Below are 18,161 nucleotides of genomic sequence, written 5' to 3' on the forward strand. Positions count from 1 at the left end.
TGTTTGGAAACAACTAAGATTTAGTGACAGAGAAGGCTTCCAATCGCAGAAAAACTGCCTTAACAAGCTCTGTCTAATCCATGCATGGGTGGAAAAGTGGATGTTAAAACAATGATCATATATAAATATTTATACACACACATTATATATATAAATATCATCATCATTTTAATGCCCATTTTACCATGCTTGTGTAGCTTAGACAGAATTTGTTGAAGCAGATTTTCTACATCTGGATGCCATTCCTGGTGCTAACCCTCACCTGCTTCTACACAGTATAATATTTTCCCATGGCCAGACTTGTTTTTCATGGAAAACTAGAGATGAAAAACATCACTTTTATTATGGTGATTCTTATTTACAACCTTCACACTTCATCAAGTATGAAATTTATAGTAAGATATATGGTAAACTTTGACATTTTTGCACCATTATTATATTTTGACAATCTTTATTTTTTGTTAGAAAGCTGACATGTCTTTTTCTCTATTTTAACTCATTTTGCACTTTATAAAGTATTTATAAATCGTTTTTTTCTATTTTTGTTTAGAGATGGATAGTCAGAAATTCATTCAGTTCTTGGAAATACAGCATCAGAAACAGCTCGGAATATTAATGGAGTATTTCATTCTAATGTTATTACATAAGAGACAGTATCAAATTGGTTTGCAAAATTTTGTTCTGGTAACTTTGACTTCACAGAGTAACGCGGTCAAGCAGAAACAGAGGTAAATAATGACAAACTGAAAGCCACCATCGAGTCAGATCCATCTCAAAGTGCCTGTGAATTATCGTTGTTGTTTGGTGTTAGCAAGCAAACAATACTGACTCACCTAGTTCAAATCGGTGAAGTGAAAAAGTTGGATAAATGGGTTCCACATGAACTCAATGAAAATCAGAAACAATATTTGGAAGCCTGCATTATGCTACTTTCTGGTCACAAAAATAAATAATTTTTGATTCAAATTGTAACATGTGATGAGAAACGGATCCAATACAACAACCGTAAATGTTCAGCACAATGGTTGGACAAAGACAAGCCACCAAAACACAGTCCAAAAAGCAAAATTCATCAAAAGAAGCTGATGGTGTTTGGTGGCCTGGCTCAAGTGTGATCCATTATGATTTCATTAAACCTGGCTCATCAATCACAGCTGAAGTATACTGCAACCAACTGGACAAAATGATGCAGAAACTTAACTTACAGAAAAACAGCCTAGATTAGTCACCAGATTCACTCCTATTTTACTGCAAGACAATGCCAGACCATACATCGCAAAAATGACATTGGTGAAACTGCAGGAGTTGGAGTTGGAAGTTCTCCATCATCCACCATACGCACATATCTTACCTCCACTAACTACCACTTCTTCCAGAATTTGGATAACTTTTTGATAGGAAAAAAATTTAATTCTGATGATACTGTAAAACTGGCCTTCCAAGATTTTATTGACTCTAGATTGCCAGGCTTTTACAGTTCCAGGCTGGACAAGCAACCTCTGAAATGGCAAAAGTGTATTGACAATGTGGGTGCATACCTTGATGAATAAAACTATTCCTTGTAATTATAAAACATTAGCAAACTTTTTTTTCTTTTCTACAAATTTCATACTTGACGACCTAATATATATGTAAATGTATATTTACTATATTTGTATAGATTATGGGCTTCTTCCAGCTTCTGTCAACCAAAACCACTCACAATGCTTTGGTCAAGACACTTTCCCACAGTGCTACACAGTAGAACTGAACCTGAAATTACATGGTTAGGAAGCAAGAAAATGCAGAACAATTGAGTTTTGGAACCACATATTTACAAGCACAAATACTCAGGACTTAACAGAATTTGATGATTCTTGATAACCTGCTTGGACCTCCTTTGGACTAATTGTGCCCGGCAGATGTCACTTTCTTTCCTTTCTATACTACCCTCCGTTCCCCCCACTTCATTCTGCCATTATACTTGTCTTTAGATCAGTTGTACCCAGTACACTACCATCATCTTCCCCTCCTGTACCACCTGTCACTCCTATCTAATAACCGTGCTTCTTCTCCAATACATCTTGGCCTACATACATACTGCCTTTGCTGTATGTATGTATCTCAGAATATTGAGAATGCCTGCTCACCTCTAAACCTACATACAGGAAGTTACAGTAGACCAAGTGTCCAGAATGTGCTAACTTAATCCTCCCAACCTGCTCTGCTTTTCTTAATACTCTCGTCCTTTTCTCTCACCCCTTCCAGATCTCTCATCTCTCCTGTCTCTTCGGTCATGTTGTCTTCAATTGTCTTATTTCCTTGTTTATCTGTGTGTTTATGTATTTGTATGAATTCATATTTCCCTTATCTTCACATATGTTCCTCACTCATAAGTATTAGCTTTCAGACAGTGTTATTTGCATGCAGTCCATTACAGAAGCATGACCAAGTTTTTGACATGTCTTGACATGTGGCAATATCTTTGTAAACAAATTACTCCTTCATGAAGTGTCTTTCATTTCCAGTTCTTTGAGATAAACATGTCTGAGCTGTTTTTTGTTATTCAATAGACTGGAAAATTATTACCATGCTTGGACACAATTTGGCAACAGAAAGGGCATCAAACTATAGAAAACTCTGCCCCAATGTACATCCAACCGATGCAAGCATGGAAAAGTAGACTTTAAAACATGTTGCTATATATATATATATATATATTTATCTTTTATCTTTTACTTGTGTCAATCATTAGACTGTGGCCATGCTGTGGCACTGCTTAGAAGAATTTTTAGTCAAATGCATCAACCCAGTACTTATTTTTTTAAAGCCTGGTACTTATTGTATTAGTCTCTTTTGCCAAACTACTAAGTTACAGGGATGTAAACACACTAGCACCAGTTGTCAAGCAGTGGTGGCGAGGACTAACACAAACATAAAGACACACATACACATATATATAAAGGAAAACAAAAGCAAAACCAAGGCAGGACGAGTATCTCAGATTCTATATATATATATATATATATATATATATGTGTGTGTATGTATGTATGTACATATATGTGACAGGCTTCTTTCAGTTTCCGTCTACCAAATCCACTCACAAGGCTTTAGTCAGCTTGAGGCTATAGTAGAAGACACTTGCCCAAAGTACGATGCAGTGAGACTGAACCCAGAACCATGTGGTTAGAAAGCAAGCTTCTTACCACACAACCACACCTGCACCTATATATTTATATCATCCAACATCAATTAGTGACACTATGAGGTTCCTTCCTGCATTGTGGTCTAGTATCACGTTCATCAAAACACTCATGAAATCCAATGTCTTCTTCAATGATTTTCTTGAGCGTCAAATCCAGGCAGCAATGTCTACAAGTGACATCAGGGGACCATAACAGAACTCTCATGGCAGCTTCAATGTGTCTCATTATATGTCCAGCAAGAGCTACATGACACTTTCTTATGACAGTTAAAATCTTCGGAAGATGCCCATATAAGATCTTGTTAGTTGAATGTGACTGCCAAGAGATTTTAAGAACAGTATGCAAGAGAAAGGTATGGTTAGTATCTAACTTCCAGAGTGGGTGCATCTGGCATCGTTCTCATTCCTAAGGACAGCCTAACTATATCCAATAACTGCCAAGGAATTTATCTCTCTCCCAGGTTGCTGCAAAAATATGCCGTCATCTTTTATTGAATCATTTGCGCTGTCCTTGACCCTCTTCTCCGACCAAATCAAAATGGTTTCTGTTGGGACAGATCAACTTCTTTGCAAATCTTAACCTTGTGAAGGTTAATCAAGGATGAAGGTTAATCAAGGAGATTCAAAATCATAACAAAGAAGCAGTGATTGTCTTCATCGACTTCTGTAAAGCATTTGACTTCATTGACATGAGTAATATGATCAGGATCTTAAGTGCTTATGGTGTTCCAGATCTCATCATTGAAGCCATCAAACATATGTCAATACTTCATCTACAGTGGTTACTCCTGAAGGTGAAACTAATTCTTTCAAGGTGAACACTGGTGTTTTCCAAGATAATCCTCTGGCTCCTTCTCTCTTCATTGTGACTCTTGATTATGCATATATATATATATATATATATATATATATATATATATATATATATATATATATATATATATATATAATGGGTAAGGCTAGTTTATGGGATTACCATAGGTTTCAAAAACCTGTTGGCCCAAGACCTCTTAAAAATAGGGAGGAGGAAATGCGTTAGCAGAAACATGCACATATATATATACATAAGATTCAAATTGATAGTAGTACGACAAATAATGCAACTAAAGACATGAAGTAAGGGAAAGCAGCTGGTCCATCAGGAATTACCACATAGATGTTTAAAATATAAGGCAGAGTTGGATATGACCTAGTTACCTGTATAGTTGATCAGGTTGTACAGAAAGATATGCCTAATGACTGGTATAGTAGCACTACAGTCAAGTGATATAAGGGAAAAGGAGAAGTAATTATAGCTGTATAAAACTGCTATGTCAGGTCTTAAAAATTACAGAAAAATTTATATCACAACTAATTAGGAAGATGGTTAGACAAGATAAAATGCAGTTTTGTTTTATATATGAGGAAGGAGTACTACAGATGCTCTTTTCCTAGTTAAGCAATTGCAGAAGAAGTATTTAGCCAAAAGTAAACAATTGTATTTAGCTGTCACTGACCTGGATAGTGTCTTTGACAGGGCTCCTGGCTCTTTGATCTGGGGATTGCTACTGAAGCTGGGAGTAGACTAAGAGTCATCCAAGCCATATACAGGGATGCTATCAGTAAGGTGAAAGTTAATAATAAAGAAAGTGACAAATTTACTGTGCAGGTAGGAGTTCAGACAGGCTGTCTGTGAGAACTCCTTTATGTTAATGACTTTGTTAGTAAAATAAGAAAAGAAATTTCAGGTGTGGAAGCAAAACCTAGAATCAAAGGTTCTTGAAGTTAACTTAGAAAAGATCAAAGTCCTAGTAAGCAGGAAAACAGTTTATTTATCCCTATAGGAAAATAACTCTGTTTGACATGTAAAAAAAGGTGTGGGCAGTAATTTCAAATGGTGTTGCTAATAAAAATTATGGGCACAAGAATGCAGTAGAATCATTGAAAGATTAACTGACTTTGTCTGTAGCAGATGCACAGGAGTAATAAACATTAAGAACACATGGATAATAAATTTTCTTGAATGCTCATACAGTTTGTTGCCTAGGTGATCTAATTAGCAGTGGAGGAAGATGTTCTGAAAATAGCAATACTTCAGAGTGCTATTACCTCTGTTGGTAACAAAAGGCTTCTCTCAATGAAAAAGGAAAATTGCTTGATATATATGTATGAACAGCACTGCTACAGGATAGTGAAACATGGGCCACAAATGCAGATGATATGCAAAGACTAGAAAGAAATGAAGTTAGCAGGCTCTGCTGGATGTGCAATGTCAGAGTGCATGTATGACAAAATGCAAATGCGTTGGGAGAAAAATTGGGCATAAGGGGCATCAGCTGTTGTATGCAAAAGAGAAGACTGTACTGATATGATTACGTAACACATATGGATGAGAAGCATCAACTGCTACATGTGGATGGAACTCATGGGAGAGTGAAACCTATGAAGATTTGGGATGAAACAGTGACATCTGACCTCAGATTTTTGAGACTCACAGAGGAGATGACAAGGAACTGCAATTCGCCATGCTTGAGAAAACCCATCCATCTCAGCAAAAGTGAGTTCCTAAAAGCATACTTTTAATGCTTATACCTCTGCATCCAATCTGTATTTGTCAAGCCTTCCCAGAAACCCATCTTCATAACACTCACAAGGCTTTGATTGGTCCAAGGCTATAGTAGAAGTCACTTGTATAAAGTGTCGGGCAGTAGGACTGAATCCAAGACTACATGGTTAAGAAGCAAGTGACACCTGCACTTATATGTATATATATGTGTGTGTGTGTGTGTGTGTGTGTGTGTGTTTAGCCACACACACACCTACAAACATATACATATATACATGGCTTGATTTCTGCAGCTGAATGCCCTTCCTAATGACAACCACTTTACATTGTGTGCTAAGTGCTCTTAATGTGCTACTGGCATGAGCACTTTTACATGGCACTCATGCCAGTGCCACATAAAAACGTTCATACCAGTGGCACGTTAAAAGCACCCAGCACACTGTAAAGTGGCTGGTATTAGGAAGGACATCCAGGCATAGAAACCAAGTCAAATTAGACAACCTGGTGCAGCTTTCTAGCTCTGGTCAAACTGTCCAACCCATGCCAGCATGGAAAACTGACGTTAAAGGATGATGATAATGATGATATCTTATCTTCTTATACATATATAAAAGCAAGTTGTCTGTTTGTGCCAAGTTGCTGTCTACACCCATTAACACATTTTAGGGAAACTTTGCAAACATGTTAAAGTAGTATCCAGTTTGTTACTAGGCTCATTGAAGTTTAATAAAAATCTATAATTGGATGGCTAGGGCCCCTAGAAGTGATCCACATATATAACCATTACCCGCCAAGGGAAATAGCCTATTCATTTTCCTATATATAACAAATACTTCTCAATTGATTAAACAAGCATTCTACATTATGTGGACTTTCTTACAAGGAATTGTCAGACAAGGTCAGTGATTTTATTTGGTATAAATCAAGTTGAGTATGTTTATTTCTTAGTATTTGGACTGTTATTTTCACAATTTACCCAGTACAACCCTTAAAGTAAATAGTATTTTCCTAAACAATAGATCCACTTATTTTGGTTAGTGACGTATTCATGACGATGCCTTTCATATCACTTCAACCAATTGACAAGCACTGCATGAAGAACTGTTCTGCTTTTAGACAAATACACTGTCATCACAAAGGTCACATCCTGTTTACATGTAGGAACACTTTAATTTATATTAATAGATGTGTTAATGCTTTGCAATGATATACTCTATGTAACAACCAATCACACAAGCAGACAGAAATCGCCATTTGTCTATTAATAACATTGCAATCTGCACTGTCCTCATACAGTTCACACGCTGTTTACACGTAGGAACATTTTCTTAACATGTACCCTTTACTTTTCTTAACGGCCAGGGGTAAATAACCCATTTAAAATCCTTTATTTTCTTTTCCACTGTTTACATAGGAACACTCTCTTAAAAAAGATCAAATCTGAGTTCTCAACCTGTGCGTGCAGGAAAACTGCAGCAAAAACCGTTCAACAGTAGATCTATTTATTTTGGTTAGTGACTTATTCACAAATATACCATGAATGACGATGCCTTTCACATCACTTCAGCCAATTGACAAGCGCTGCATGAAAAACTGTTCTGCTTTTAGACAAATGCACTGTCATCACAAATGTCACAGCCTGTTTACATGTAGCAACACCTTAATTTATATTAATAGATGTGTTAATGTTTTGTAACGATGTACTCTATGTAACCACCAACCACACAAGCAGACAGAAATCGCCATTTATCTACCAATGCACATGCTGTTTACGTGTAGGAGCATTTCCTTAATTCATATTGATAGCTGTGTTGATGTTTTTGTAAGTGTCGTAAATGTATTGATAATCTACATGTTATTTTATTTTAGAATCAATATGCAAATTTATCTGTACGTCCACTGTAAAACTAAATGTCAGTCTGTTTCTATATACATTGTAAATCTATTTTAACACTAGCACGCTGAGGGTAATATTCTCTGGGAATGCACAAAAGCCCTTTTCAGAGTTATTTACTTTGAATTGTTATTGTCTCATATCTGATTAGCCTGTTATAACGTAACATCCTTCACGATTTTGGTATACATACCTTATTGGTATTTCCTCCTAAGTTCCATATACTCTGGGAATGCATTAAAGCCCTTTTTGGGGTTACTTTATTTGAATTCTTACTATTGGGTAACTAATTTCATGTTATTACGTAACCGACTTCACAATTCGGGTTTTCATAACTTATTGGGATTTCCTAAAAACAAGATTCTCTGTAAGAGTTTGATATTCTCTGTAAATGTACAAAAACCGTTTTAATGACTACATACTTTGTATTGTTATTGGATTAGTGAAACAATTATGAGAATGGAACCAAGGGATAAGCGCCACTTTTCTGGGAATTACTGAGTACGTCAGCCAGTATATGTAAATGGATGGATGGATGTATGTACAGGGTACAATGGGTAAATTGTCACCATTTTATATTTTTAACTTTGCACATATGCATTGTTTGTTTTTGATTTTGTCAACTACACAGTTGAGTCAGTAGGGCATGTCTGTGAGAAAAACAGCACTATGACACAATTCACTCTGCCAGAAATTTGGAAACAATGTACTGTACTGCTTGGCATTCACACCGGAAACTCCAATATGAACATTTCAGAGTTTTTGGGTGTTAATCCGAGGACAGTGCAATCTGAGGACATGTACTGAGAGTGATAAAAATCAAAACATTTAGTCAACTTCATGGTGTTTGGTGTGATCACTAGTGATGGCAGCGATGTTATACCTCCATTCATCTTCCCACATGACTTCAGACTCAACATGGAGGCCTATATCAAGTGCCTGGAGGAGGTAGTGCTGCCCTGGGTCAAGAGGGTGGCTGCTGGAAGACCTTATGTCTAGCAACAACAAACCATGCCACACAAGCAGAACCCAGTCATGGCTGTCAGACAATTTCTGTGACCACATCACCCCTAACATCTGGTCACCTAACTCCCCAGACTGCAACCGCCTTGATTATTATCTGTGGGGTGCAGTTCAGCAACTCCTTGTAACACCAAAGATGAACTGAAGGCAAAGATAATGGCAGCATTCACCAACTTAAACAAGGAGACTGTCCAGAAGAATTACAGGAGATTTTGAAGTTATCTGAAGGCTGTGGTTGAAGTTAATGGTGATTTTATTGAATAAATTTACTCTTTAGTATTTCAAGATATTTTAATATAATTTTGGTAAATATATCTGTTAAAATGAGATGTCAGTGTTATTTTCATTTTTGCATAATTTAGACAACAGTTTATTCACCACACCCTGTATAGAGAGAGAGACTGAAAGAGAAAGAAAGAAGAAAACATAAGCATAGCCAATATGTTAAAAGAACAAGACATGGAAAAGTATAAACCTGGACACAACTCTCCCCTCATCAGCTGTCATTTGAAGGTCAAAACAATTTCAACACTTTAGCATCAGGATTGTTCATACAAACACACACCTAATGTTGAAGTTATATGCTCATGTAAGAATTCAACAGCATGCCTACTGAATGAAGTATGTCATTAGTTATGAAGTAGAGGTAAATCTAGAAATAAGAATCAAAACACCATCCTAGAACAACATACCAGATTGACTCAAGAATCCTTTAAGCAAAGATTACTCAATCAAATTGCCTCATTCATAAACACTGTAAAAAGGAATATGAGGTAATTTGCAAGCTATATCTGGCAATTAAAGAAAATGGTACAGATTTTGACAGCTGGAAAATCAACAAAAATCTAGATCATACAGGAATGCTAACAAGAGATGCAAGGGCTGCAGAGCAGAGAAAAATGTATAATTCAAAGCAACTTGTGGAACTTAAGCTTGTATCTTAATGTCAAGATGGAGATCTTGATATTAAGATACAGGCATATACAAGAGAAAATCCATCCTCAGACACTGGATGTTACCACCACAGGTCCCGTCTACTCTCATACTCCTAGACCTTTATAGATCTTCTCATTGTGCTGCTATATGTCTCTTCCCACTGTATTTCCTTAAACCCTCCATTTTTCCAATAAGTTGGTCATCTCACAGATTCCACCTTCTTTATCTCCTGATCTCTTCCCATTCCACATTCCTTTATATGTCTGCATCCTGCTCCCTCTCTTTTGATCCCTAATTTTTTTAATTGTGTGTATGTAAGAGTGTGTGCGTGTGTTAGCTGGCTGTAATCTGATTTCAAATAATGCCATTGCATGATTATTCTCTTAAAATCAGCAGTACAGATGTGGCATTTCATTCTTGCAAGGGATCTACACTCTTTTACACAAATGTGGCAAAGATGGGTGTCTCTTGCAGCATGTTCAGAGAGCTTACCATACATGTAGTATTGAAGGGAAGTGACTTTATGCTGCGTGTTGTGAGGTTAAAGTATGATAGGACAGGAACAGGTGTCTTGCTGTGGGTAAGATACATGGTTACTCTAGTTGAGGTAACCACACACACACACACACACATATATATATATATATATATATATATATATATATATATATATATATATATATATATATATATGTATGTGTACAAGTGTACGCATGCACATATGTAAACACACACAAGCATATATATATATCACGATCATCATTTTAATGTCTACTTTTCTATGCTATCAGAATTTACTGAGGTAGATTTTCTGTGGCTGGATTCTCTTTATGTCCCTACCTTACCTGTTTCCTTAGTGGAAACAAATAGCACCACTTGTTTACAACTACACCTAGACACACATACATCACTTGGGCACTGTAATACTAATAACCTGGTGTAGAATTCAAAAGGTCTAGCCTTCAGAGTTTCATGAAGTCCCACATGTCATGGGAATACTCAGCTACTTAAAAGTTAATTCAAGAGCAGGTAGTTAAGTTCACCGAAAAACTGAATCCTCATAGTCGAACGACGGACATCAATTTGTGCCTGTGTGGTATGAACAGGGGAAGAGATGGCTAGTTCATATGTTCAGGGCCCGGAAATTCAAGGTGTGGCCCAAAAACAAAGTCTTATATATATCTCTTGAGGTAAGAATCGTAAAATATTAAAATATATTTTATGTGGTTCAAATATTATCTAACATGGAAATAGCTTACCTCAGTTACGCCCAGGGTTGGGTTGCACATGACTGCCACAATTATGTACACACACACGAGTGAGTGGACAAACGAAAGAAAAAAGCACTCAACACGTTATATAGGAGTTAGATGTATTATTTAAAACAGTTTGATTTGGCTTGAAACTTTAAGTCGCATGAAGCTGAATCAAACTGTTTAAATAATGTGTGTGTGTGTATGTGTGTATTCCATGTAGAGTATATCATCAACATTTCACTGTAGAGTGAAGTGTGGTTTTAAATATTCAGTTAAAATTTAGATGGTTAATGCCTTAGAAAAAGGATGTCAAATTGATGTTTCTCATCTGCAGCCAATATAGAGAATTATATTATTTCTTATATTTAGGTTTTCTATCTCCCATAGGATTAAATAATAAGCATTCTTGTCGTTATTATTCTTATTAGAGAATATGTTTCCAACAAATAGAAATAAGTGAATAAGCAGGACATTTAATTTTCCATATTCCAGTTGCCTTCCATTCTGATAACAATATTATGTTGTTTTTGATCTTTAGAAATTCCTTGGTGGGAAAAAGTGAAACATTTGAATATGTTTGGTAACAATCATTAATTCCATCACAGCTCTAACCTTTGGGCATTGAAACGTTCATTTGAGGAATTTACTGCATTATCAGAAATATTTGCATTAAAGCTTTGTCTTTTACAATAGATTAAAGAAGACACACTTTCGTTGTTCTGAATAGAATTTGGTATCTGCCAGAGCATGGCAAAATATTGAGAGCCTTAATCCATTTACGAATAACTCCACCTACAATTATCGCAACATTCTTTCTTTAGATGACTGCTTGAGCTTCAACAAAAAGAATCATAATTATGGCAATACCAGACTGCTCTCAGGACAACATCACATCCTTTCAACAGGGAAGCATAAAATTGATCTTCGCTATGCTGGCTTTTATGTAGTCATGTTACACCCTACTAACTCTCCGAACTGACACTAAATCCTGGTACTGTAATTCTCCTTGAGTAGCGAGTGTTGGTTTGTAGGACTGGAATACTTTGTTTTGTTTTTTGTTTACATACTGAATAATAATAATAACATGGTGAGAAAACTAATGTCTATGAAAATGACCCTATTCCACGAAAATAAGTTGTGAACACAAGTCTGAAAAGTTTGACACTAACCGAATGTTTTACACTGGTATCGTCCAATAACGGTCCTAGTCCATAGTAAAGAGGGGTATTTAACTCGCATGCAAGTAGTTAAACTACATGAACGAATAAAAAAGGAAAATCAATATATCGTTAATTCTCAGTTTATATTGTATCTGACTAAAAGAGCCAAAAATAATTTTGCGAGAAACTCTTTTTCAACAGCAAACAGAATATATATATATATATATATATATATATACATTTACTAACAAACAACCATTTTCAGAGTGTCTAACGTCAATTTTTCTTTTCATATATCTTGCTTTTTATTTCTCTTTTATTAGTGTTACTTATATAGGCACGTACCTGATCGAAGAGGGCTTGTCTTTCTAAAACATAGAAGCCATTTGATGTTTTAAAAAATCCTTAACTTGCGCAGTTGCTCTCTAAGTGAAGCATGTGACTGTCATTGTGTAAGCAGGCGACACACAAGTTATTGAGGTTCACCTGTCCGTTTGGATGCGGAAATAATCAGTTAGCTATGTCACAGTACGTTTACTACTACCTGTTCAGCGTATTGTAATCCCCGACTAAGCTACTAGAAATAACAAATGTAAACACCTCGGGCTAAATAACTGACTGACTGCTTCGGAATAGCTTTAACGCTCTCAACATTAGGCTGCCAGCAAGAATATCACTTGGAAGTTCGTAGGAAAGGATAAATAAATGCAAATATTCCTTTATCTACTTATCCGAGTCCTTTAATAATAATTTTTTGTGACATATTTTTATTATGATTAACTTGAAAAAAAAGTTTATTTTAATTCGGACTGAAAATATGTTCCACTGGGTCATGATAAAAATAAAGAAACTAAATAGTACTTTCAAAAGAAGGGGTAAGGACAGTGAAGGCTGTGTGTCCTACTTGGTCAACGAACATCCGGAGAACATGCATGTATGTAATGCATACATACATAGACAGACAGAAAGAGAGGAAAGGAGGGTACCTTGCGTTGTATATTAAATTTATAATAAACAGCTTTCTGTTGTATAATACTCACCTGTTTCATAAAAAAAAATAATAAACAATTATTTCGATTGATATTTTAAACTATTTCTGTTTCTATGTCGAGGAAATAACGAGAGGAAATTCAATTGTCCCAATGACAATATGAAAGTGGAAGTATTAAACAAAGGCTTCTTTTTTTTTCTTTTCTTTTTGTTTGTGCGGCATCCACATATTCATTCTCCTGTAATCTTGTCTAGAGTAGTCACTTAGTTGCTCATCTCACTTTATACCTTTAAAGTTAACTTTTATTTCCAACAATTATATTCTTCCTTGTTCTTTTTTCACAATCCTAATTCCATTTCTGATACGAGTATCGCACAAGTTTACCATTAGAAATTGGGAATATTTCTTAGTCGCAAACAATAACAAAATTCCACCAACTTAGACCAAACGACTTTTTACATGCTCGCTTGACCTGCCATACTCTTCCTTTTTATATAGGACAGGACACAGATTCTATCGTCCTACATACCTTTAAAATGAGACGGAACAGTCACGGCTGGAATATTTTAGATAACTGGTCTGATCGATTAGGATTGACAGTGGTGGTGGTGGTGGTGGGGGAGAGCAACAATTATGAACATACTTTTAGTCAATTATCCAGTAAATAAATGAGACCATCTAGGGAATAGATTGAGTGTGTGTATTATCCCCCACGAATAATCAAGGTAGATTAAAATCTTCAGTCATGCTTAAGTAATCTAGGCAAGACTTCCTTTTCTACCCCCACCCCAAAACCCCACTTTATTTATTTTAAGTCTTTCCGCAATCTAATATGTTTACTTACTTCAAATGCCATTAGACCTGTGATTGCACCAAGTACATAATATCAAGTTCTTAGTCATGTATCAATCAATAATATCGAGTCCCTACCTACAAAATAAATATTTAGATTATGAGGCTTCAAGTCGGTCATTCGCACCTTCGGATTTCCTCAAAACATACTCTTCCTGGTACATCTTTTCTTTTTCTCAAACATCATGGGAACTAAATTTTCTCCATTCAAGGACTCTAATCTTGGAATCTTCCATTACTGCTTTAGGTAGAAAATCTAGCTTTAGTATCAAGCCTAAGTATCCAAAATATTGGATCGATTCATTCAGTCGTACCTGTCTTTTATTGGCTTTATACTCCGCCAGGATTACTTATTTTGAAAATATAGCGAACACAGCAAAACACACGTTCTCGGCGAGCAAAAACCGGTTGAAGTCAATTCCTTTTTCTCACGATGCTTATGTTCTTGAGAAAATTGAAAATGTTGCAGCTTCTCATGGCTTTACAAAAAGAAAGAATTCATATATAAAGAGTCCAAGAAAGTATTAAAATGAACATACCTCTTTCATAACTATATTTATAAAGACATTTCTATTCAAATGAATTCATTGTTTTCGCAATATATTAATACATACTCGAAACCTTACATTAACCACCTACATGCCCAGTGGCGGATTGGGTCTCAAAATACTGGTTGCCAGGAGACTAAGGGGGCCCACCCGCAACTGCAATGCTATGATTTAATTTTTCTTTTTGTTAACAGCATTCTTTTCAACTGTCTACAAACACAGCCAGGCTGAAATAATGGTAATTTTTCAGATTAACACCCGCACGATTTCCACTAGGGTGTTAGGATTAGGATTAGGTTTAGGGTTAGGCAATCGTGCGGGTGTTAATCTGAAAAATTACCGAAATAATTAATGCATTCTTCTAGGAGTGAATTAAAAAATCTCAAACTTGAGAGGATGGGCCCCTTAGATACTAACATGGGTCCCCATATATGGATTCTAATGGCGTAGGAGCCCAGTTGCCAACGGGTAGGCTGGCAACCTGGCCAGTCCACCACTGTAAAACTAAAAACAGTGCCAACTAAATTCAATGACACCAAAGAACATCAAATACAATCAATCATTACACACAATAAAACAAGCAAATCACATTACAGAAGGTAAAAATACTCTATTAGGAATTACTTGCACCACTTCTACACAGGAACACACCTCTACTGAGGGTAAATCAATAGATGACGCCCATAAAACCAGTAATAACTTGTTATTTAGAATAATAACAAATATATCCATACGAAGACTATTTTATGATTAAAAGAAAAGTAGTTATATATAAAACATACACACAACACAATTATTAATGCACACAAAAACTTATCTTCACTTTTCATTCATTACAAAATACCTCAAGAAATAAAGAAGTTAATGTAACAGTTTTTTAGTGTTAAATGACTAATTGCTTCTCTTTTCACTCATGGTCTCAGATCGAGTGACTTGTCAAACAATTACAACCCCGAAATTATTAGCACAAATAAAACAATACAAAAATGTGAACATTTATTGAAATGAAATCATTCAAATTATATATTCATCTTACAAAGAAATGCCTTGATTCCACCCTTTTGCATGAATAATATTGAACATAGTTTTAAACTATACATATATATTTTTCACGTTCGACAATGCAAACATATTGATAATATCAACATTTGTATTTTCCAACATTAAAGCTGAAAGATCTTTTAAGTTCATTGATGATCTCAAATGTAATGATGAATTTCAACTTGATAAAAGATCGCTCACAGCTGATAATAGAAATTGCAATAGTGTGCATTTTCTGAATAGCTATTCTTGAATATGGGAAAAAAAAAAAAATTCAATTTCCATACTGAACAAAAAAAGCTCAAATCTATCTGCATCAGTGTTACAAAATTGTTGAAGCAACTTCCCTCAATCAAACAGTAATCCTCTCGCGTTTAACAGAAATCCAAATTTTAGATAAAAGTCATGGGGACGGACATTCCATTTATGGAGACCATTAATAGTTTAATAGTCTATTTCGATTTTCTTATAATTTCTTCTGTTAACCTTTGGCTTCTTCACTAGGCATTTGTTTTCTTTCTTTCTGGGTATCTTTCTCTTTCAGTATTCTAACCATCCAAAATCAAGAAATGAAAGGTTAGAATTTATTCATCAGCTTTGCATCGCCTCTTGTTGCTTTGCAAAAGTTCTATGAAATCTATTATTCATGAACTGGGTTATAATCTGTTCTGGATTTCCATTGAGTATCAGTTTCACTTTTAACACCTTTGGTATCATCTTTCAGCCTTTAATAACGGAGAGTTGAGCAGGAAAAAAGAATGAAAAAACGGGTGAATTGCACCGAAAAATATTACCATCAACACATTGTCGTTAACAGCACGCACTCCAACCAAATTGAGAGAATCATTAACGCGGTTAACAAAAAATAGCTCGTAATTTTTTTTTAATCCTCTTTTGAACACCTCTTTTCTAACCAGTCCCTAACTGCAACATAGTTATTGCATTGAGAACAGTTTTCTAATGACATTTCGTCTTATATAAATTGTCCCCAAATTACTTTCCACTATGCTTTGATCATAATTTCGTTTTAGTTCGAGAAGTCTAAGAAAAGAGTATTTTATAAAAATTGTTTCTGCCATTTGCTCTCGACGTGCTTAATCTGAAGTAGAATCAAACAAAAGGCCAAAATAGGTGGTTTTAAGAATGCTCTAAAGCAATTTCTGGTGTACTGTAAAATACATTAATTCTGCACTAATGGAAATAAATATATTTTACCAGGTTTCTTTTCCACGCTGCTGTTATGCTATGTCCTGGTCGGAAATAGCATTACAACAATTTTAATAATAAAAAAAAATTGTTCTCTTCTTCTTGAGCATGCAATGTAAGGTTTTGAGTTACTGAAAAAATTGTGCAATGGAGGATTGTGTTGAGAACGTTTCATCATTTTTGTTACTCTGGTGCAATTTGAGCTTGAAATTCTATGTTAATGATTGCTAGATTTTTTTAAAGTTTTCTTACCATTGGATGAAGCAGTCGCAATTTTTTTTTCTGCTTTACATGGGTGCTAGGCCTTTCTAGTGCTTTCCGGTGATCGAATGTATTTTCTTCTTCCAATGAAGACTGATTGGTATTTCATGAAAATAGCAAACAACAAAAGAAAAACGAAGGCTTCTATTTTTTAGAGAATAAACAAGCCATGAGCGCCAAAGTTCTCCACACCTATTTCTAAACTAACTATCATTCATTGATCGGGTTTGTTTGGGAATAAATGGTCCTTTACTATTTTGAAAATACTTGGAACCCAGTGTAAACGTTTCTGACCGCAGGGCATCTGATAAAATTACATTTTTTGATGTTTTATTAAACTCTCCAAAACATTGTGATACTGAATCATACCTAGTATATGCCGTGTGTTGTATTGTATTATACGTGTGTGTGTGTGTGACTATCTTTGTGCATATATAGATACATATGTGCAAACAGATATACATATAGAGGTAGAGCTGTCTAGTATGCACGTAAACAATGACCTTCACTAAAAAAAAAAGTTAAAAAATGACGTAGAAACATGCCGGTCTCCATGAATATGAATAAAAATTCTAAGTTGTGTTGTTTTGTCTGTAAAATACGCCACAGAACGTTAATTAATTCAGTTAATTGCTCTGAGAAGTCAGCTATATAATATGGTGAATTATTTGTAAACGGTGAATGTAGCGCGTTGTTTCTATGTGATCCTTTCTGTCTTGTGCAAGAGGCCATTGTTTACGCACATACTCGACTTTACAACACACACACACACTTCTTTTACAAGAATAGAGTTGATAATGACTTCGAAGTCTTGGATGTCCGATGGCTAAGAGAGACAGAGGAAGGAAGAGAGCAATGTATACATACGAAGTATATGGCTAATTACTGCAGTATATGTCCTAAGATAACATCTCATAGACATGCTGTGTTAAAAATACAATAAATGGAGATACAGGAAAGGTTGTCCTAGCAGCTGCTAACGAGATAGCCTTTTTTCAATGACGCATACTTGCAACCAGCATCGGACGAGAATTTGATGTCTCTGATTTAGTGAAAAATGATTTTAAAAGTTGCTGATGTCGCGAAGAGCTGTCTGAGTGATAAAACATCCCATATACGCAATGGTATGATTAAGATAGTCATCTATGTATCATATTTAATGTATAAACACTGTCGATAAGCCAGTTATTGAGAAATTTATCTTATGGATGCGATCAGTTAAAAACAATAGATATCGGAGGGAGAAGAAAATTCGTCCCAG

At 35.4% G+C, this 18,161-nt stretch overlaps 1 protein-coding gene across 4 annotated transcripts in view; it reads right to left on the minus strand.

Moving 5' to 3' along the window:
• The window catches only part of LOC106880973 (uncharacterized), a 25,906-nt gene extending 11,651 nt beyond the window's left edge, over positions 1–14,255 (minus strand). Inside the window, exon 1 of one of the 4 annotated variants that reach the window (XM_089355890.1) lies at positions 13,923–14,255. Coding sequence is in view for 2 of the 4 variants with exons in the window: in XM_089355869.1 (XP_089211995.1) it covers positions 10,845–10,874 (30 nt within the window). In the remaining 2 variants the exon portion in view is untranslated. Of the gene's footprint in view, positions 1–10,844; positions 12,062–12,346; positions 12,601–13,041; positions 13,842–13,922 lie in introns of those variants that run through there. The other 3 variants (XM_089355874.1, XM_014931155.3, XM_089355869.1) reach the window with 3 other exon arrangements.
• Between the last annotated feature and the right edge of the window lie 3,906 nt (positions 14,256–18,161).

This window comes from Octopus bimaculoides, chromosome 1, assembly GCF_046866305.1.
Source record: "Octopus bimaculoides isolate indiv1 chromosome 1, ASM4686630v1, whole genome shotgun sequence".
Classification (NCBI taxonomy): Eukaryota; Metazoa; Mollusca; class Cephalopoda; order Octopoda; family Octopodidae; genus Octopus; species Octopus bimaculoides.